We start from the raw sequence: 22,631 nt of genomic DNA, 5'->3' as shown, positions 1-22,631 counted from the left end.
AATAAATGAGAAGTGCCAGGGAGAATATTACATAATACAAATAATGAGTTGGGGAAGATTTTGTTGAAAGTGAATGATTAAAGATGGTATTCTAGAACTGCTTACTCACTGAAATTTTTTTACCATTTGATTATACTGACATATTTCCTCCCTGGTAATGCACATTTTATGTCTTTCTAAGGTATTTAATCCATTTGAGTTGGTTGCCTGCTGCTGCTGTTAAGTCACTTCAGTCGTGTCTGACTCTGTGCGACCCCATAGACGGCAGCCCACCAGGCTCCCCCATCCCTGGGATTCTCCAGGCAAGAACACTAGAGTGGGTTGCCATTTCCTTCTCCAATGCATGAAACTGAAAAGTGAAAGTGAAGTGGCTCAGTCGTGTCCGACTCTTAAGTGACCCCGTGGACTGCAGCCCACCAGGCTCCTCCATCCATGGGGTTTTCCAGGCAAGAGTACTGGAGTGGGGTGCCATCGCCTTACCATGTTATAATTCAACTTAATTTTAAAACTTATTTCAAATTTTGTGGCAGTTACTAGATTTAAGAAATCCCTGAACAGACGTCTTAGAAATGATAATGCATAACTATCACAACACCACTGATGTACCAGGCATGAAGTGTTTTTCAAATGTTATTAAATCCTCCCAACAGACCTATTTGATCTTGGTAAGAGTCCCATTATCTCCAATTTGCAGTGAGGAAGCTAAGGCACAGAGGGGTAAAGGCAGTCTGGCTTCAGAGCCCCTAACCCATTGCCTTTGCCATTTTGAATGGTTTACTTCTTGTTGATTTGGAATTATTATCAGTTTATTCTTCCTGTTAATTTCTGTATCCCAATAGAAATACCCTGAAAGTATCCCCTGATTTCTCTGGCAAGTTTTAAATGAAACCTTTTGTGATTCAGTCTGATTAACCACTACCAGTTGTTTTCCCTTAATTTTTATCACTGTAGATTTCTACCTTGGCTATGTTTTTCATTGTTTATGGTCTTTTTTCACTGTAATGTTACCATTTCAAGAAGAGAGACCTCTGTTTCGCTCTGTTTTGCTCACTGCTATATTCCTAATATGTTAGTGCCTGCTGCTGCTGCTGCTAAGTCACTTCAGTTGTGTCCGACTCTGTGCGACCCCATAGACGGCAGCCCACCAGGCTCCCCCATCCCTGGGATTCTCCAGGCAAGAACACTGGAGTGGGTTGCCATTTCCTCCTCCAGTGCATGAAAGTGAAAAGTGAAAGTGAAGTCACTCAGTCGTGTCGGACTCTTAGCGACCCCATGGACTGCAGCCCACCAGGCTCCTCCATCCTGGTATGTAGCAAATGCTCGTAACTATTGGTTGAATGAGTAAATACTGAGTGAATAAATTGTATCAAAACGTGATTTGATCAGTCAGCCAATATTATAAGCACCAATTCTGTGGGGTATGTGTGTGTGTGTGTGTGTGTGTGAAAGTGAAAAGTGAAAGTGAAGTTCCTCAGTCGCTTCTGACTCTTTGTGACCCCATGGGGTCATAGTCAGACCCAACGGAGCAAGTAAGTACACAGTATGCACCCGTGCACGCGCACACACACACACACCACAGAATTGGTGCTTATAATATTGGCTGACTGATCAAATCACGTTTTGATACAATTCATTCACTCAGTATTTACTCATTCAACCAATAGTTATGAGCATTTGCTACATACCAGGACGGAGGAGCCTGGTGGGCTGCAGTCCATGGGGTCGCTGAGGGTCGGACACGACTGAGCGACTTCACTTTCACTTTTCACTTTCATGCACTGGAGAAGGAAATGGCAACCTACTCCAGTGTTCTTGCCTGGAGAATCCCAGGGACGGGGGAGCCTGGTGGGCTGCCGTCTATGGGGTCGCACAGAGTCGGACACGATAGAAGTGACTTAGCAGCAGCAGCAGACAGTAGCCTGCCAGGCTCCTCTACCTATGGGGATTCTTCAGGGAAGAACACTGGAGTGGGTTGCTGTACCCTCCTCCAGGGGAATCTTCCCAACCTAGGGATCAAACCCCGGTCACCCACATTGCAGGCAGAAATTCTTTACCATCTGAGCCACCAGGTAAGTGCCTCTGTGCCTAGTACTCTCCTTCATATATATATAGCTATATATGTGTGTGTGTTGTATATATTATATATATTATATATACAACACACACACATATATAGTATTTGCTAAATATCAAGTTCTCTTCTAAGTGCTTTGTGTAAAGCAACTGTTTTTAATCTCTGAGGTGGTCTGCAAAGATTTTGAAAAAAAAAAAAAAGTTAAGACTTAATTCCTTTATGTAAAGAGCCTTAAATCTAGTTAAGAAATAATACCAGTGGAGTGATGAAATAATTACAAAACAATTCAAGTTTATAATACAAGCATAACATTATTAAATTTTAATTACAATTGCGTTTGAGGGAAGGGGAATATATGCAGGCATTTCAACTTTTAAAAGGAATTAACAGTTTATCTTGGTCTTTAAGAGATGGGAGGAATTCATATAGATGAAGTGGAGAAGAGGATATTTCTGGGTAGAACAACTGAGTTAACGTGGAGAACAAAGATGATCTTTGAGGCCTGGGAATAATGGTATACGTTATTAGGTAGGTATGAGGACAAGACCATAGATAACTTTCAAACCCAGAGAGAAAAAGTTAGACCTGAGGTGGCTAAAATCAGTGGATCACTGTATGTGGATATGTGCATGTGTGTGTGTATAAGTGTGTGAAATTTATAAAGTCATAAAAATAAGTCTTTGCAGCCATTAAATTATGTGGATTAAATGCAAAGTACTCATCCCATTCCTGGCACATAACTAGCTATAATTAAACTAACTATTATTATTTACTGATAATAATAGAGAAAATTATGCCTTACATTTTTAATGTGGATAAATAACTTCTTCTGTGTTATTCATATTAAGTCTAATTTGTCTTTATAAACATATACAGTTTAATCAATAATAGCATTAAGACAAATGCTAGGAATGAGCAGACTCTACATATACTCCAGCAAAGAAAGTGTGTCGTTTGAATGGCATCCTCATAGAGCTAAAAAATAATCATATAACAAAGTTTTTATTACTATCAGTTACCTATATTTCATTAAAATGTGCTATTGGTCATTGTGGAAAATAGTGTGGTATTTCTTCAAAAAATTAAAAATAGAATTGCCATGTGATCTAGCAATTTTACTTTTGGGTATATATCCCAGATAGTTAGAAAGCAGGGTCTCAGTGTGATAATTTATACACCCATGTTCATAGTAGCACTATTCACAAGAGAGAAAATGTAGAAGCCACTCAAGTGGCTGAATGGATGAGCAAAACATGGAATATATATTCAAGAGAATATTATTTAGCCCTTAAGGGAAAATATGACATATGCTACAGCATGGATGCCCTGGAGAAGGAAATGGCAAGCCACTCCAGTATTCTGCCTGGAGAATCTCATGGACAGAGGAGCCTGGCGGGCTACAGTCCATGGGGTCACAAGAGTTGGACACGACTGAGCGACTAAACCACCACCACCACAGCATGGATGAACCTTGAGAACATCACGCTAAGTAAAATTGGTGGAGGTTTAGTCACTCAGTCGTGTCTGACTCTTGTGACCCCATGGACTATAGTCGTCAGCCAAGCTCTTCTGTCTATGGGATTCTCCAGGCAAGAATACTGAGTGGGTTGCCATTTCCTTCTCCAAGTAAAATTAATCAATCACAAAAAACAACTGCTATGAGATACTTGGTGTAGTCAAAATCATAGAGAAAGAAAGTAGAATGGTGGTTGCCAGAGGTTTTGGGGTGGTGTAGGGGATGAAATTATTGTCTAATGTGTATAGAGTTTCATTTTTTATAAGATTAAAAGAATTATGGAGATAGATGTTGGTGAAGGTTGCACAACACTATGAATGTATTTAATATCACTGAACTGTACACTTAAAAATAGTTAAGATGGTAAATTTTGTTATGTGTATTTTACTGCAATAAAAGAAAAACTGGGGGGGGGGGATGTGCTATTTGCAACTCTACAGAATCCAGTTATAGCTTTTTGATTCCCCATGGAGGATTTTTCACTAAAATTCAGCTGATATGAAAACCAAAAATACCAGGCATTTCCCAGAGGGATAAACAGAGAAGGCATAATAACCTCAGCAAGATCCTCTATAAACTTCAAAGAATATGAGAATGCCTGTAAGGTTTTTTGTTTTGTTTTGTTTTATCCTGCTTTTTTGGTGAAGATAGGGGAGGCAGAGTATAAACAAACTAGCTCAAAATCTTTCAAAAAAAAGCCATCTAATTATAGGGTAGCAATTTCTTGAATACAGTATATTTTACACTTAGGTTTTCCAAAGTATTTCCCAGGGTTAATAATGCAGCTTATAATTAAATATTATGCTAGATGAAGAGACCTAGACCAAGTTTCTAAATGAGCAAGATGTAGACGGACCAAGGAAGAAGGACTAAGAAGTTGAAGAGGAAAGAAATAGAAAGCAAGGGAAGGGGAGAAAAAAGTGATTCAAGTCTTTTGAAGATGTTAAAGCCAAGAATTTGAATTAAAGGACATGTGTTAGAAACCACTTAAATTCATGCATGCGGTTTGCATTATTGTCCATGTCCACCAATGCAGAAAATATTTCCTATGCAGCACTTTGGGTCTGCTTAGAAAGATCATCTATACAAAGACAGGTGCCATCACCTTTGCAGCTGAATAGCTGGATTAATCTTTTAACAAGGTCTTACATATTTCTGATTGCTTTTGCCCTTAAGCCTTGGAATTAACCAGACTTGGATCCTAGTTCTCTCTCCTCCTCACCTGTCTCTTCCCTTTCCCTTCCGATGGGCCTGTGACTCCGCGCAGTCCGCACTGCCCTCCATACGCGTTACACAGTCATTCACCTGAAGTGGGGCTCTGTGAACATCAGCAGTCTTCTAACCATTGTCTAAGTAACCTGTTTCCCCTTGCCTCCTGAGGGCCTTTATGCAACTTCTGACACACACTGAGTTTCTAACAGTAGATTAGCTCTGGGGGAAGGTGCGCTGTGTACTTTGGGTGCACTGTTTGCTGTTGCGGTTTGCCGTGTACACAAAGGCTTAAGCAAGGCTGCTTTGGGCATTTTAGTTTAGGGTGTGGAGATTACGTGACACACTTGTCAACTCTTGATTTTTCTTGAGGGCAATTAGCTGAAAACTGGTTTCACTCAATTTGTTTTGGTTTGTTTGGACCAACTGTTTGCTCAAGCAGAAGGAGCCCGCTTTGAATACCGAGGCAGCCGCTATAGAGAGGTCAGGATGGTTCTCTGCAAGCTCTCCATCCCTGCCATAGGATGAAACCATTTACAGTACTTCCTGCATCATGGTGTCTTTTGGCATCTGCTCTCCCGAGCTTGCCCCAAATGCACCCTTTATGGCCTCTGCTGAAGTTCTGGAGCCCAGGAACTGGGGCCCGGGTGGTTTCCTTTTGCTGACCAGCAGGCAACTGGGTCATGCCCACATAACTGCAGAGCAGCCAGGACATGCTCTGGGAAGCAAAAATAATTGCCCAAACCAAAATATATGTAATAACACTATTTCCCCTTTGATTCAAGAATATCATCATGAACAAAGCCGTGGTGCTGACTCAGCCTTCTGAATAATGAACCTGAACCTGACCATGCTTTTAAATTGAGCTAAGGGTTTAACCAGCAAGTGGACTCATTTAAGTCGGTTTATTGCTATATCCTCCACTCTGGCTTCGGCCCAAAGATTTCCGACGGCTTCAGCAGCTCCAGAGTCAGTATCTCTGATGTGTTTGCGTCTGACCTCTGACCTAAGCTTCAGTGTTATTTTCAGCTGTTCCTTGACAGGGAATCCAACAGCTGCTGTTTAATACCACAGACAACTTGTGACACACACTGAGTTTCTAGCAATAGGATTAATCTGTCGATCTTAGGCTCTGATTTAAGCCATCTATAATTTTCCTGCCCCAGGCATGGGGTGGGGGAGGGTTGGAAATAAAACCAAATCTGAAGTACAATGTTATTCTTTTTAAAAGAAAAGTAGCAAAATATACATAATGTTAACCTTTAATCAAAAATACAAGTCATGCCCCTGCTACAATTAAAAGTAATTGGAAAATGTATTACTTCCTAGTAGTCATGATACCTGAACTTGAAAATACTGTTCAGTGGAGTAGATAGTTGCAAAGAAATCCTGACATGCTGGATATCTATTGATAAATGCTCATTGAAATGTTTTTAAAAGTCCCTAAGAAATTCAAGGCTCTGAGAGAAATGTGGCCATTTCACATAAACTTCATTTGACAAGAGGCAATTTTAGAAAAGCAGATTTCAAACAATTGTATTTCAAACAATTTTATGGCTTAGTCCCAGAATAAATACCAGAACTTGTTTTTAAAGTACATCTTTCGGAGTTTGCTTTGCATGAAGAAGACTTAAAAAAATCTTGAAAAGATTGATACCCAGGTTAATGACTGGCTGGTTTCAAAGTTCACCATCACTGTATAGATTCAATGGCTAAAGTATCTTGGGTTGTCAGAATGTAATTCTTTTTCCATTTGCTATCAAACATCAGCTGATAGGCAGAGAGCTAGAAGCTGCCCTCTGCGTTTAAGATAATGGCCAAAATAACAAGCGCTCAGTATTACCATACTAGGGGTGTGGCGATTCTCTCCCGTTCTTTCCTCTCTCTCTCATGATAAACTCAATGAGGTTGTCTATTTTTAACCTCCTGTTCTTTCCTTTTGGCAGAGTAATCAGTACGAGCGGAGCTCTTTGCCTGAATGAATCCAAGTAACCCCAGTGGTTGCCTTCTGAAATGAGCAGCAGCCACACATCTGCACAGAGGCTGTCCGACACTTAAACTCTGGTTCTAACGTACCATGTCCAGCCAAGAGAGTCCTGCTGTGGAGTTTTCTACAACAACAGTCAGTTCAGTAGCTGTGCAGGCTGGGGACTCCAAAATCGTTATAGCTGTCATAAAGGTAAGCAGACAACTTCCTTTTATTCTGTGTGGCTGTAGACTTCTTGTTCTGCTGATAATCCTAAAAAACATTCCACAAAATCAGCAGTACACAGCATATAGAAAATAACCCAGCAAGTACATCTTAATGCTTCTTTAAATTGGCAACTGAGAGGACCCTCTAAGTTTCAGCTAGTTGCTAGAGTTTCTCTTTCAGTTAGCCATAAAACATCACAGCAGCTTGATTTTTCAGAAAAGCAATAACAATCCTATTGTATACTTTCAGTTTGGTTTTTAAAGGCAAAACATTTGTGACCGCAGGTTCGTGATTGCTAGGCTTAAGAGTCCAGTGGACCTGTGAAATGTCTGTGATTTTTGAGAGTGGATGTGATGAAGGAGGGAAGAGATAAGGGGCGGCATTGTTTTCAGCGTGACGGAGCACAGGGAACTCCTAACAAGAGACAGTGACACTTGCCCTCTGCAGCTCTGGTTTTGACATGGTGAAGGCACTAGTAAATCCTTGTCACACTGGTGAGAGAATGAAGACCCTACCAGGGAAGATGCGAGGGGCATGTGTCTAACTTGCCCTTAACCACAGGAAATTGAAGCCACTTGGGACTTAAAGGTTTCTGTATGTTTTATGTCAAGCAGTTTGCCCTTTGCAAAGATGAGCACACGTCTTTAGGTTCAAGAATGTATGCATGATTTTATTCCCTATGAATATGTCCTATGAAAATTCCTGAAGCCTTTTGCTTGGATTTAGACAACTCACCACCTCAAGAATTCAGGGTTTAATGAAGGGAATCAGTGCTCACCAGCCTGTTACTTTCCAGACCGCGCCAGGCTTAACCAAATGAATTTTCTGGCCTTTTGTAAGAAGCATGGACAATAAAGCCTGTTTAATTTCACCTAATTGCTGAAAATTTTATGTTATTTTGAAAATTCGAAACAGGAAGGCAGTACTTGACACTGAACAAAATGATTCAGTCTAGAATCACTGAAAGCACGGAATGCAAAGTGTTCCTACCAAGGCCGCTTGCCCAGGGCTCTTGAGACTTGGTCTCACAATAACAGGGCCTCTGCTGAGTCCCTTCACCTCTATTCTTTTCAAAGGCAATGGATGGATGTGGAAAACAGCCAGAAGCAAAAGCAGCAATACTGATAACTTGCATGTCATTTTATGATGCTCTGAGTAACTGCAATTACCAGCAGTGAGGGAAAAAGAGGAAAAATTACTGTTATATTTTTTAATTCACTTTTCTTTCCCTCAAATATGCAACATTTATTTGAGTAGGATGAGGAAGAATGCATATAGAATAAATGATAAAAGAATCAGGGCTAAATTAACAGTAAGAAAAAAAAAAAAAAAACTCTAAAATTAGACTGGAAACTCTTAACTAAAACTTTTTTTAAGAAAGTTCCCTCCATCCTGCCTCCTCAGCTCCCTAAGTTCACTGCTGTGCTGTTTGAAATAAACTCCAAGCTGTTCAAAATGGAAAGTGTGTCTTAATAGAAGTGCTTGTGTCTGATTTATGTGGGCTTCTGGTTTCTAAACAGTCTCAGGGTACTAATGGTCTGGGATAGACATGTAGCTTTCTCATTTCTCCTCAGCAATTCACTTAGCCAAGTGCATGTGCCCGCTACTTCTTCCTCTTGCTGAATCGATATTGCTTCTTAAAAAAGCAATTCCTTAGGAAATGCAATGATGAATTATATCTTGGGGTAGCACACTGAAAGGGTCCTTCATGTGGAAAACAAGTTGAGTGCATTCAAATGGCAGTTGTCACACATCCAACTTCACTGATATTTTTGTACATGCTTTATTGAATATTCAATGATAAAATTTGAAAAATATTATGTTTTAACTTTGAAATAAACTAAGAATCACTTGCTTCCTCTGCTCTTTATTCTTTCTGATTGATTCAGCAAGGTTAAAGACACTAATCAGCATAAATTACATTTATGAAACCTTTTCCCTTTGGTGAAGTTCACACCTTACTTGCTCAAATCACTATTTTTATAGAATTTGTTTTTTTGAGCAAGAGAATGTAAACTTGTGTGAGTTATTCTATAATTTTTTACTATTCAATAATATATAACCTATTGTAAATGTTCCTCATTTGGGAACTTTTAATTTAAATCTAATATGCTAAGAGAAAAGAATTTATCCTATGAATGAAAAAAAGAAAAGCCAGGGCACGGGTTTATGTTAGAACTGTTCTGTTCTAATTTAAGTAAGACCTATCTCTATAGAAAGGTTAAACTCTTCACAGTGTAACTGGAAGCTTTGAAAAAAAAAAGGGGGAAGGAAAAGGAGAAGGGTGAAAGGGAAGGAGTAAGGGGAGCTAAAAGTGCATTTTATTCCATTTTTATTTTTAGTGTGGCAAATGGATACAGCTTCAGTTGGCTGAATCACAGCCCAATCTTCTAGAAATTGGAAGCAATCAAGATGAAACCAAAAAACTTCTTCACGATCATGAACTTCTTTTGGCCAAACTCAAGGTAAGATATTAAGATATGAAGGAGATACAAAATTAAGAAGAAATTAAAAGCTATTTCTTACACTTCCCCTTGATTCTCCCTTATGTCACTGACCTATGGCTATTTTAACTTCATGCCAGATAGATAATGGAAAAACACTACAGTTGAGCAAACACCAACATTGGAGAAAAGTAACAAGATTTTTTTTAAACTATCCCTAATGTGATAGAAAATATGTAGTGATAATATTTTCACTGTAGATAAATAAGTACTTTCTTTTTTCCTGGCTGCCTCCATGAAAAAAAAATTCCATCATTTCCATTTCATGCAATGTACTGTCAAGCTACAATAACAGACCCAAACTTCTATTGTTAATGATACCTGCTGGCAAAAATAATATAGAGGGTTTTTCCCTCTTGAACTATTGAAAAGATCTGATTTTACATTTATTATTAAGAGTTCTTGAAACCAAAGAATAGTTTTAGTGAAGAGTTATTATTGCATATATGTTGTGACTATTTAGTTAAGAATCTAAAAACAATATTGGTTTGAGATTGCCAGATAAGATATCTAATCAGAGACAGGAATATAGTTTGTGGGGTCCAGCACAAAGTGAAAAGCAGGAAGAAGCTTTTTCTTGGCCTGTCACAGTGTTTTTAAAATCTGTTATTTAATGTCTGGCTGCTTTGGGCAGGGGAATACGTTGGGGTCAGTGCTGCTGCTGCTAAGTCGCTTCAGTCGTGTCTGACTGTGACCCCAGAGACGGCAGCCCACCAGGCTCCACCGTCCCTGGGATTCTCCAGGCAAGAACACTGGAGTGGGTTGCCATTTCCTTCTCCAGCCCCTCACAGACACTGGGCCGCAGCCCCAGCTCAGTGTATAGGGGTGTGGACCTCCCCAACCTTTCTGAGCTGTGCCCTGACACCTGCCAGGGCAGAGGGCAGAGGTCATTGAGCAGGGGCAGGGGAGCAGACAGGATAACAAAGAGTTTCTCTCCCTGGAGGGATGGACCACATGGTGAGTGAGGCTCCCATCCCTCAGCACTTCCTCTGTTGCCATTGAACTTTACTTGCAGAACACACAGTCAAAGGTAAAATTGTTAAGAACTTCAAGACAGTAATAGGTAAAACATTAAACCCTAAGTAGTTTTTCCTTCTGAGAATAGAACCCAGTGCAGCCGTGAACCCTGTGAGTGATAACCCTCGTAGGCAAATGAGTGTCATTCCTAAAATCAAAGAGGCTGGATTCAGAAGTCTACAATGACTAGGTATTCTGTGTCATTAGCACTTTAATGTTACTTGCTTCTTTGAACATCTAGGCTGGAATTTACACTTGCTTTCTAGATTTAGAGGCAGAGCTGATAGGCATCTGACAAGTACCAGCAGCAGTAGTAAAAGTAAAGGATAAATCAGACTGAGAAGTTAAAGAATTAGTACTGGAGCAGGAGGGTATTAGAGTCCAGAATTTATTCTCCTGTGTAGATAGCTCCTTGTCCTTCAAGGTAGAAATCCCTGGTGACCAGGAAGCCCTTCGTATATCTTAAAAAACACATGCTGATGTAAGCAGTCATTGAACCAGGGATCAAAAGACTAATTTTGCTTCCCGGGTGGCTCAGATGGTAAAGAATCTGCCTGTAATGCAGGAAACTTTGGTTCAATCCCTGGGTTGGAAAGATCTCCTGGAGAAGGTAATGGCTACCCACTCCAGTATTCTTGCCTGGAGAACCCCATGGACAGTGGAGCCTGGTGGGCTACAGTCCCTGCGGTTGCAGAGTCGAACATGACTGAGCGACTAAGCACGCACACACATGCCAATAGCTAGTTAAGTTTGGCTAACAATTCAAGGTTTTGCTGCTACAGAAAAAGCTCAATTTTATGACTTGTGGAAATGCAACACTTCCCTACAGTTCTTACTCATCCATAGAGGTTTACTTTCTCAAGGTCTCCTGTGTCCCCAGCCCCTTCATACTTACCTGTCAACTGTTTCTGAAGTTAACCCAGAAGCTGTATGTCTTCCCCAGGTCCTGCTAGCCGTCCATGCCCAGCCAGCCCTTTCAGGTCCACTGATGGGCTGTGCGTGGTGGGGAAGCTCACAGCAACCTGGGTTTCTCAGGCTACCTCTTTCCCCCCAGCCCTATTCCTATCCAGACCTACAATTCCAGGGAGAATTCTCTCTTAAGCAGAGCAGTTCGTCTCTCTTTAACAACTGGGCTCAAATTTGCATGCCTGAATCTACACAGGAGCACAGCTGGAAAAGGGTTTTCTATTAATGGGATTCATGCGTAGAAGGTGCTTGTGATTCTCAGTTGTAAAGTCTTGTCCTTTAATGCCAGTCTTCTGGACCTTAGGCTTTTATCTGTAAAGATGATTGGGAAAGGATGAATCAAAGGTTCGTATCTGTTGTGGATCTTGTCTTGATGTGCAATGGAATAGTGGAACCATTCTTCCTCTCTGCCTGTGGGTCTAAGAACATGGGGTCTTAAGTAGAAAGACCTTTTGACTTCCTGCAGATCTCTAGCCATGACCTCTTAGTGTCCATTTCCCGTAACCTCTCCTAACTCAACAAACCAGCCACTTACCCCCAAGAAATTTTTAGTAGTAGCATCATCTTGGTTAAAAAAAACTCAAGAAGTCTGAAGTCTGTTTCATATTTGCTGACAAAAGACTTTTTTAAGTAAGAGGAATGTGAATTCCATATTGTAAATGGCTGGAGTAATTTAATTTACCAGTTATTATGTTGTTAGGGTAGGTACAGTCTTAACCTGTAGCAGGAAATTGTTGTACCGAGTTATTTTTAATGTGAGCTCTTTGAATGATAGGAACATTAGCAGTTCGATAAGCCAATAATATTTAATATTTAATGTTCTCTCCAGTGTTTTCCATATGCACAGGGCCCTGAGATTTGTTCTAATTATAAAGAAGAATGTACTATCAGGAGTATTGGGACGGTGTAGGAGTTCTGTGCTGAGTCCACTCTGCTTTGGACAAAGTAGTTAGCCTTTCTGGTCTCGGGTTCTTTATTTGAAAAATTATGATAGTAATTAATACCTTCAAACATCTACAAAGGAAATCTGGGGGAGAAATGCAATGATTTACAGAAGTGCTTGTTGCCTTGAAAAGAAAAAGTACTTAATTATTCTGTTGATACTTAATATATCAGAGAAATTTGGGTATTTAATTTTATAAGGAAGGTATTTTCTGCCTTCCATTAAAATTATCTCAAATCCTAATAATTTAGACTAAAGGGAAAAATTCTGGTGACACAGAATTTGTTAGAGTGTTTCTAATGTTGGTAATGTCTATGCCCCAGAGACCTTATTTTCCTTTCAACAGAGTACTTAACCATTTCTACGGAGTGTCCAGAGAGAAATATTTCCCTATTTTCAGTGGGGGAAAATATAAACATGTGGAGAAAATATTCATTCCCTAAAGGTGTCTAGATTCTCAAACCACACTCAATTTTTATTTTAATGAGAAAGAAGGAATTCAGGAAAGGGAAGAGCGAAGTGTAAGCAGGTAACAAAGATCTGTTTGTGGCCCCTGTCAGCACCACATCCTCAGGTGGCTCAAGGAGGAAAGAAGGGTCAGAAATGCCTGAGGAATGTTTCTGAAAACATTCTGCCCCTTATCATCTGTCTGACTACTAACTGCATTGATATTGTGCAAAGGAATTATAACTGTGGTGGTGTTTAGTCACTAAGTCACGTCTAACTCTTTTGTGACCCCATGGACTGTAGCCCACTAGGCTCCTCTGTCTGTGGGATTTCCCAGGGAAGAATACTGGAGTGGGTTGCCATTTCTTTCTCCAGGGCATCTTCTGACCCAGGGATCGAACCCATGTCTCCTGCATTGGCAAGTGGATTCTTTACTATCTGAGTCACCAGGAAAGCCCAACTACAAGAGCCAAGAAAACCTCTGGACCCTGGCTCCTGTATTTGTTTTTAATATATAATACTAGCATTCAGTGAAGAATGACCCTTGAAAATATAAAACACGAAAAAGTTCACCTCTGACTTGACTCATAAATCTATTGACTTCCTGATTCCAATTTCATCTCTGACCCAGTGAATGTTTATTTTTGTCCTATTTTTCTTTACTTAGTTAAAAATGAATAGTCAAAATATATTAGTAGTGGTAGTCCTACTAAAACTTATTTCTTAAATAAGGAATAGTGTGATTTTTCTCCTATAAACTGCTATAAAATATGTAAATGCATATTTAGTATGAATGAATCATTTAAAAAAATTTTGTGGTAAATTTGCAATTTCAACCATTTTTTTCATTTCTGAAAATTTATCACTCATCAAGGACCTATGATGTATTTAGCATGGATGAAAAGAGAAAATGAAACATAAAGACATTAAAAAACTTATAGTTTAGTAAAAGAAATAAGATAAGAACACTTATAATTAGAAGACAAAAGGTAATAAGTACTACATGCATTTATTTATTTATTATTTTTTGTTGGGGTATGGTTGCTTTACAATATTGTGGTGGTTTCTGCTGTACAACAGAGTGAATCGGCTATAAGTATACATATCTCCCTTCCCTCTGGACCCCCCTCCCACTGTCCCCACCCCCCATCCCACCAATCTAGGTCATCAGAAAATGCAGAGCTGAGATCCCTGTGCTATGCAACAGGTTCTCACTAGCTAGCTATTTTACTACATGGTACCGTATGTATGTCAGTCCCGGTCTCCCAATTCATCCCACCTCCCACTTCCTCCCCACCACGTCCACCCACTTGTTCCCTATGTCTGTATCTCTTTTCCTGCCCTGCAAATAGGTTCATCTGGACCCTTTTTCTAGATTCCACATATATGCGTTAACATACGCTCTTTGTTTTTCTCTTTCTGACTGACTTCACTGTGTAAGACATCCATGTCCATCCATGTCTCCACAGATGACCCAATTTTGTTCTTTTTAATGCCTAAGTAATATTCGTTGGGTATATATACCACATCTTTATCCATTCATCTGTCAACTATATTTAAATACAATTCAGTGGCATTAATTGTGTTCACAGTGTTGTGCATTACAGCTATCAACTTCCTACCCAAGTTTTCATCACCCCAAACAGAAACTCTGTACCTATTAAGCAAAGATTCCCACTCCCTTCCCTGGTTAATCTCTCTAATCTACTTTCTGCCCTTAAGAATTTGTCTATTTTAGGTATTTCATGTAAATAGAATCATATAATGTTTATCCCTTTGTGTCTGGCTTATTTCACTTACCATATGTTTTCAAGATTCATTCATGTAGCAGGTATCAGAATTTCATTCCTTTTTATGAATGAATAATATTTAAATATATGGATATGCCACATTTTATTTATTCATTCATCTGACCATGGACACTTGGGTTATTTACACTTTTCAGATATTGTAAATAATGCTACAGGAACAGTGGTATACAGGTATCTGTTTGAATACCTGCTTTCAATTCTTTTGAAGTGGAATTGCTTGGTCGTCGGGCTTTTCTATGCTAACTCTTTGAGAAAACACCAAAATGTTTTTCACAGTGGCTGGCCATATTACATTCCCACCAGCAATGTACTGTGTGTTCCAGTTTCTTCACATCATTGCTAAACTTGTTATTTTCTGTGTGTGTATTTGAGTGTATTTAATTATAACCATCCTATTTGATGAAGCAGTATCTCAGGGTTGATTTGTATTTCTCTAATGACTGATGATGTTAAACATCTTTTCATGTGCTTACTGGACAGTCGTATATCTTCTTTGGAGAAATGTCTTTGCCCACTTTTTAACTGGGGTGTTTGATTTTTGTTATTGAGTTATAAGAATTCTTCGCATATTCTGGATATAAATTCTTATAAAATCCTCATTATAGGATTTGCAGATATTTTCTCCCATTCTGTAGATTATCATTTAACTTTGTTCATGATGGTCTTTAATCATATATTTTAATAAAGTAAGACTGTGTGACTTGAATTATATATATTTACATGTTGAAAAAAAATTTATAGGATGTGTATTGTGAATGTGATAGAATGCTTTAGGACAGGGTTGGAAGAAGAATAACATATTTTACAAGATCTGTGTCATAGCAATGATTTATCCTAAATGTTTACTTCATATAGGAGACTTATTTTCTCTCCTTTCTGTTTTCCTGTAAGACCCACAAGTTAGGAAATTCTTCTCTCTCAGAAATGTTGGAAAAATGCTTTTGGCCACGTCTCCTCTTCCTATAGGAGTGAAGGGCACTGTGTTACCGGTTGGTGAGACTAGGGGAGGTATCCAGCATGGGAAAGCCAGCCTCAAGGGCTTTCTCTGCAGACCATGACTGCCTGTGGCTGCAGGTTCTCTACTCTTTCTGCTTCTGCTGATTTGGCCAGATGTCCCTGCATGGCAGAACAGGCCACAGTCTGGCCTACACAGAGCAGCCAAATATATGTCTATACTTCAGACCCAGTTCTCTTCAGAGGCAGGTCCCAAGGACTAGGTTTTAAAGAAAATAGTAGAAAGTCAAATCAAACCTGTCCTCCAGCTTTGCCAGTAACAACAGCAGATATTTTGATCCATATGCTTGGATTCTGATGTCTGTTTCTCAATTGATTTGGAATCTTGAGGGGAGAGAGGTGAAATCAATTGTCACCTTCCAAATTCCGGCACTTAACTGATGTGTGGTTTAAAGGAATCTGTGTTGTAGTGCTCTCTACATGTAAGGTACCTGTCATAGTTTGCTGATCATTTTGACGAAGGTCGTGGAAACAATACAGAACCCCTGCAGAGTTCTTGGGGGAGTGGGAACTAGTGGGCAGTGTGATTTCTCTTTTAGGCTTTTGAGAATAGAGGGCTTTTCCATTTAAAACAAAAATATTATTCTCACAACTAAGAAACAGCAAAACGTCCTAGTGATTCTCCCTGGCTGACATAGTACTTTCCTAGTAGTGTACAGGGTATTTCTTTTCCCAGACATTAAATTCCAGTGCATAGTATGGAGCTGTGGGGTTCTAAGAAAGTCTAAGAAATAGAATTTCTTTAGAATAGAGTAGAAATAGCATTCTTTAGATTTTGAGAGTGCCATAGACAATCTTATAAAATATTGTTTTTATGAGATAAGTCGGCTTAAGAGGCTAAAGAGTCCATGCCAATAGGCTTCTCAGACATGAAGTAAAGGCACATTAAGATTTGGGCTAAGCAGCCCAAAGTGGTTTGTCTGTAGAATATGTCCATACTTAATGAAGTGTTGATTCAAGTTGATTTATTAGAGGGGAAGGAGTTCTATAAGGAGACATTTTTGTCAGCACAGAGACTGAAGAGTAAAAAATTTGGCAAGGATACCCTCTATCTTACCCGTGTCTTGGTTTAGCAGTCAAGGTTGGGCTCCTTGGGAGAAGCTGAAGGGTCCATGGGAAATATGAAACACTCATCATATTTCTCTGTGGCTGGGACACCAAGTGACACAGAGTCAGAAGGAACTGAAGCTTTTTCCACACTTCTTTTTTTTTTTCTTTTTTCCACACTTCTGAAGGGAACAGAGAAGGGCTCGGTTATAGCAAATACTGATTTGACAACCCTGGAAGGACCCAATATTTGGCAAGATATGGTAGATTTAAGGTGACCATGATGTCTTTGGCACTCCTCCCATTGAGAAGTGGGGTCTAAGTTCATTCCCTTAAAACCGGGCAGACTCTGACTGCTTTGAGCAAATAAATATAGCATAGATGATGATGATGCGGTGCCAGTTTCCAGTCCAGTCTCAAGAGACTTTTACTTTTACTTCCTAAATAAATTCCAAATAGTAATCCCAAATAGTCACTCCTGGAACCTAACCTATTGAGTAAGTCAAGGAACATTACAGAGAGGCCCATGTGGAGATGAACTGAGTATCCCAGCAGCAGCTCTGGCTGGCCAGTCATGTGAGCGAGGCATCTGGAAATTGATTCTCCAGACCTGGCTGGACTTCCAACCTGACCTCTGCAGAGTGGGCACAAGTATTACCCACTTAGCCCAGCCTGAGAATTAATTGTGAGCAAAATAAATAATTGTCATTTTAGGTCTTCAGAATGTGCAGTGGTTTGTCACACAGCAATAGACAACTGGAACAGAGGGAAACAGCAATGCTGGCATCCTCTCAGGATTTTGAAGGCAGCCCTCATGAATGAAAACAGACAGGCAGAAGAAAAGAAGAGTTTTCATGGGGAGACAGTTGAGAAGTAGAGCTAGGATTCTCTAAAATGAAAGATGGTATGATAATACTAATGATAGAGAAAAATAAAACTTTGAAGTTTGTGAATGATCTACTCTTAGAAAAATGAAAGCAGATTCAGAGATATCTGTTATAATGCTAGTCTCTTTGACTTGAATTTGATACTCTTTCTTGATCAGGAGGAAAAATCTTTAGTTATAACTCAGCACACAGGGATGTGCGCAAAATATTATGGATATATTGTAGAAGGAGTGACTAATTCTTCCAGGAAAACCAGGGGAAGCTTGACAGAGAAAGTGATATATGAGCTGTTTTACAGGTGAGTATGAGTTTTCCAGACATCATTGACCAATTTAAAGGACAAACAATGAACTAGAGGGAAAATACTTGTAATTTATATGACAACAAAAGGGTTATTATACTCCTTTATATTGATGAGAGACAAATAAATATAAATACTAGACTATTCACAGAAGAGAGACAAACTGCCAGTAAGCATGTAAAAAGATGATCAACATCAATAATGCTCTAAGAAATGAAACTAGATAATGATAAAAAGTAAATCATTCATTGTCTTACTTCCTGTTGTTCAGTTGCTAAGTCATGTCTGACTCTTTGTGACCCCATGGACTGTAACACGCCAGGCTCTTCTATCCTCTACTGTATCCCAGAGTTTGCGCAAATTCATGTCCATTGAGTTGGTGATGCTATCTAACCATCTCATCCTCTGCTGCCCCCTTCTCTGTCTATCCACCATGATAAGTTAAAATACTGGTAACATCTGGTAATGGTGAGAATGTGAGGAAAGCAGCATTCTATACTGTTGGTGAGAATCTGGATTATCAAAATTATTTTGGAAACTTGCAAGCATTAAAATGTAAAATGCTCACATCCTGAGACTCAGCAACCTCACCTCTGGGAATCTATCCTTGAAAATAAAAACACTAGTAAAGATACAGATATGAAGTTGCTTTGTTATGATATTAAGCATCTTTTCACATGTTTCTGATAGAATAACTTAACTGGAAACAAAAAAATGTCCAACAATGGGGGAATGAAGTATAAGAAGATTATTTGTGTTTCTTTTACACTGTAGGAGAGTATATTGAGCCCTAGGTATATTATTGCTGTGACATGGACAAACTCTTGAGTGTTTAAACCAGTGCTGGTTGGGCTTTACATTGTCGCCAACATATTCCTCTTTGAAAACTGGGTCAAAAGTCACGATCATAACTAGCATTTTTGAGGTCATACACCTGTAGCTTCCAAGCTGTTACTTAGAAAGTAGTCCTCCTTTAAAATACAAATCTACAAACAAAATGTTTTTCAGAAAGTAGAACACATAGTCCTTAGTTATGAAAAAAAGGGTTTTGGTCTAAGATTTGGACTGAAAAGGCAGAATTCTGATGTTCAAGATATACAAGTGAGGGGTGGCCAAGGTTAGATGATAGCACAGAATCTACTCACCCCACTCCCAATCTTCAATATACACCGAGTTAGATTAAATGTCAGGATAAAAATTTACCTTTTGCATTCTATTCAGATGATAACAGATACTTCTGCTCTGGAAAAAACATACTTAATCAAGAATGAGCGAATTTTGTTTTGTTTATTTAAGTCTACTATACTCCCACCTAATTAGCCTTAGCCATAATGCATCTTGTCTAAACAACAGACTTATTTTAGATTTACTTTAAGTATAAATGTGTAAAACTCAAGATGTTTTCAAATAACATGGCTCTGTCATTCTCATGAGAAGTCTAGCTATTACTCCTCAGGAGAATACGGCGAACTTCTGATTCTGTGGTTAGACCTATCCTTCAAATGATTAATACCTGAGTCCTCCATCTCCCGCCTAACACATATTTGAAGTTTGGGGACTTGACTAAGATTAGAATTTTTGTCTTTTAAAAAAAATGTCTTAAAATTGGATACTCATTCTATTTCCAGGAAAGACGGATTGAATACCCTCCACTCTGTCTCCATTAAATGTAGCTATAAACCTGGCAGAATGTATGTGTGCTGAGGATGCTGAAAATGAGAGACTACCACGTAGATTAGGGAAAGTGTCCAGAATTCCAAAGATCACCAAGCCAATATTGTTGTTGCTTTTCTTCCCTCTCTTCAGTATTACTCAGCTCAGATCAAAAGCAAATTTACACTCTGAAGAATGCATCAGATATGGGCAGAAAAATTTTCAGAAAAGTCTTCTCTTTCAGATCTGAGACCTAGAATGAGGACTTCTGTGAATTAGAAAGGGAGGAAATATCTTTTTTTTTTTTTTTTTTTTTTGCCTCATGTTTTCCTATTCTCTGCTCCAACCCAGGCAATTCCCAAATGTTGGTAAAGACGGAGGCAGTAGGCAGGTGTCTAAATCTCTGAGAGAGGGGATCTTATCTCTGACCAAGGAACCGTGGTCCCCAGTTTAGTCACTCAGTTGTGTCCAACTCTTTGTGATCCCATGGACTGCACCACAACAGGCTTTCCAGTGCATCACCAACTCCCGGAGCTTGCTCAACTCATGTCCATCAAGTCGGTGATGCCATCCAACCATCTCATCCTCTGTCGTCCTCTTCTCCTCCTGCGTTCAGTCTTTTCCAGTAACACTGTCTTTTCCAGTAAATCAGTTCTTCACATCAGGTAGCCAAAGTATTGGAGCTTCAGCATCAGTCCTTCCAATGAATATTCAGGATTGATTTCTTTTAGGATTGAGTATTTTGATCTCCTTGAAGTCCAAGGGACCCTCAAGAGTCTTTTCCAACACCACAGTTCAAAAGCATCAATTCTTTGGTGCTCAGCTTTCTTCATAGTCCAACTCTCATATCCATACATGAGTACTGGACAGGCCATAGCTTTGACTAAATGGAGCTTTGTCAGCAAAGTAATGTCTCTGCTTTTTAATATGCTGTCTAGGTTGATCATAGCTTTTCTTCCAAGGAGCAGGCATCTTTTAATTTCATGGCTGCAGTCCCCATCCACAGTAATTTTGGAGCCCAAGAAAATAAAGTCTCTCACTGTTTCCATTGTTTCCCCATCTATTTGCCATGAAGTGATGGGCCGGGATGCCATGATCTTAGTTTTTTGAATATTGAGTTTTAAGCCAGCTTTTTCAATCTTCTCCTTCACTTTCATCAAGAGGCTCTTTAGTTCTTCTTCGCTTTCTGCCATTAGGGTGAATGTCATCTGCATATCTGAGGTTGTTGATATTTTTCCCAGCAATCTTGATTCCAGCTTGTGCTTCATCCAGCCTGGCATTTTGCATGATGTACTCTGGATGTAAGTTAAATAAAGCAAGGTGATAGTGTACACCCTTGACATACTCCCTTCCCAGTTTGGAACAAGTCCATTGTTCCATGTCTGGTTCTAACTGTTGCTTGTTGACCTGCATACAGGTTTCTCAGAAGGCAGGTGAGGTGATCTGGTATTCCCATCTCTTTAAGAATTTTCCAATTTTTTGTGATCCACACAGTCAAAGGCTTTGGCATAGTCAATAAGGCAGAAGTAGATGTTTTTCTGGAATTCTCTTGCTTTTTGTATGATCCAACAGATGTTGGCAAAATGACCTCTGGTTTCTCTGCCTTTTTTAAATCCAGCTGGAAAATCTGGTAGTTCTCAGTTCATGTAATGTTGGAGCCTAACTTGGAGAATTTTGAACATTGTTCTGCTAATGTGTGAGATGAGTGCAATTGTATGGTAGTTTGAACATTCTTTGGCGTTGTCTTTCTTTGGGATTGGAATGAAAACTGACCTTTTCTAGTCCTGTGGTCCCAAAACTTGTCATAAATTCACATTCCTTTTTTCTCCCCTGTGTTCTCCCCACTGCTTGGTACTGCAGATACAGTGGTGGGAAGGAAATCAAAGCCCCAGGTTTCAGGCTAGAGGACCAGTAAGAGGGTGTCTGTGGTACATATTGCAGGCATGTGTCAAGCCGGTGAAATGGGAAGACAAAGAAGGTGAGAGAGCAGTCTCATGTTTCAGCTTGATAGTTCATGTTAGATAGATGGCTGTCTGATTTTCTTAAAGAAATCCTAATTATTCTATGAGTAGAGAAGGCACTCTAAAGAACCATGAGCTGTCAGATTCAGTGTCATAGGACATGTTTTTTTACTTTAAGTTTCACCTCAAAATATATCCCAAGTATTTATGTAATTGGAACTAGAGGAACCCAGACCACTGAAGGCTGTTGCTGACTGCTTTCTGAAAGCCTGAGATTTTTGATTCAGTGTTCCCATAAGCTATTAAACTTTTACTAATGTGTTAGACAGAAAACACTTCTTAGAGTAGCAATAAATAGAAATATATAATATGAACCACAAATGTAATTAATTTACATTTATATTTACATGTAATTTATTTTTCCAGTTCTATTGAAAGTTAATTGATATACATCACTATATAAATTTAAACCTTATAGCATGATAGTTTGATTTACATATATTGTAAAATGATCACCACCATAGGTCAGCTAACATCTATCTTCTCATACAGGTACAATAAGAAAAAAAAGAAAGAGAAGGGAAGGGGAAAAAAAATTATTGTGATGAGAACTGACTCTTTTAACTTTCCCCTGTATTATGCAGCAGTGTTAGCTATAGACATTGGATTGTATATTACACCTTACAACTGTAAATTTGTACGTTTGAACCACCAGTTTCCCCTCTCCACACCTTCTGCCTCTGATAACCATTGATCTGTTCTCTGCATCCATGAACTCAGTTTTTGTTTGGTTTTTAGATTCCACATGTGAAGGAGATCATATAGTTTTGTCTTTCTCTGACTTATTTCACTTAGCATAATGCCTTCAAGGTTTGCTCATGTTGCAAATGATAGAATTTGTTTTTTTAATGACTGAATACTATTCCATTGTATGTATATACACAATTTCTTTATCCATTCATCCATTGATGGACACTTACGTTGCTTCTATGTCTTGGCTATTGCAAATAATGCTGTTATGAACATGGAGGGCTGCAGATATCTTTTGAGTTACTGTTTTCACTTCCTTTGGTTATAGTCCCAGAAA

The 22,631-nt window shown here is 39.1% G+C and overlaps 1 protein-coding gene across 4 annotated transcripts in view; it reads left to right on the top strand.

Annotated features, from left to right (window-relative positions):
- Positions 1-1,697: 1,697 nt before the first annotated feature.
- The window catches only part of CCDC141 (coiled-coil domain containing 141), a 227,941-nt gene continuing 207,007 nt past the window's right edge, over positions 1,698-22,631 (top strand). For 2 of the 4 annotated variants that reach the window (XR_011461869.1, XM_070359094.1), the window contains exons 1-2: positions 6,592-6,978; positions 9,336-9,458. Coding sequence is in view for 3 of the 4 variants with exons in the window: in XM_070359094.1 (XP_070215195.1) it covers positions 6,877-6,978; positions 9,336-9,458 (225 nt within the window). In the remaining variant the exon portion in view is untranslated. Of the gene's footprint in view, positions 2,070-6,587; positions 6,979-9,335; positions 9,459-22,631 lie in introns of those variants that run through there. The other 2 variants (XM_070359081.1, XM_070359090.1) reach the window with 2 other exon arrangements.

Source organism: Bos mutus, chromosome 2, assembly GCF_027580195.1.
Source record: "Bos mutus isolate GX-2022 chromosome 2, NWIPB_WYAK_1.1, whole genome shotgun sequence".
NCBI lineage: Eukaryota > Metazoa > Chordata > Mammalia > Artiodactyla > Bovidae > Bos > Bos mutus.
Note: the sequence above shows the minus strand (reverse complement) of the source record. Positions and strands in the feature narration are given on the sequence as shown.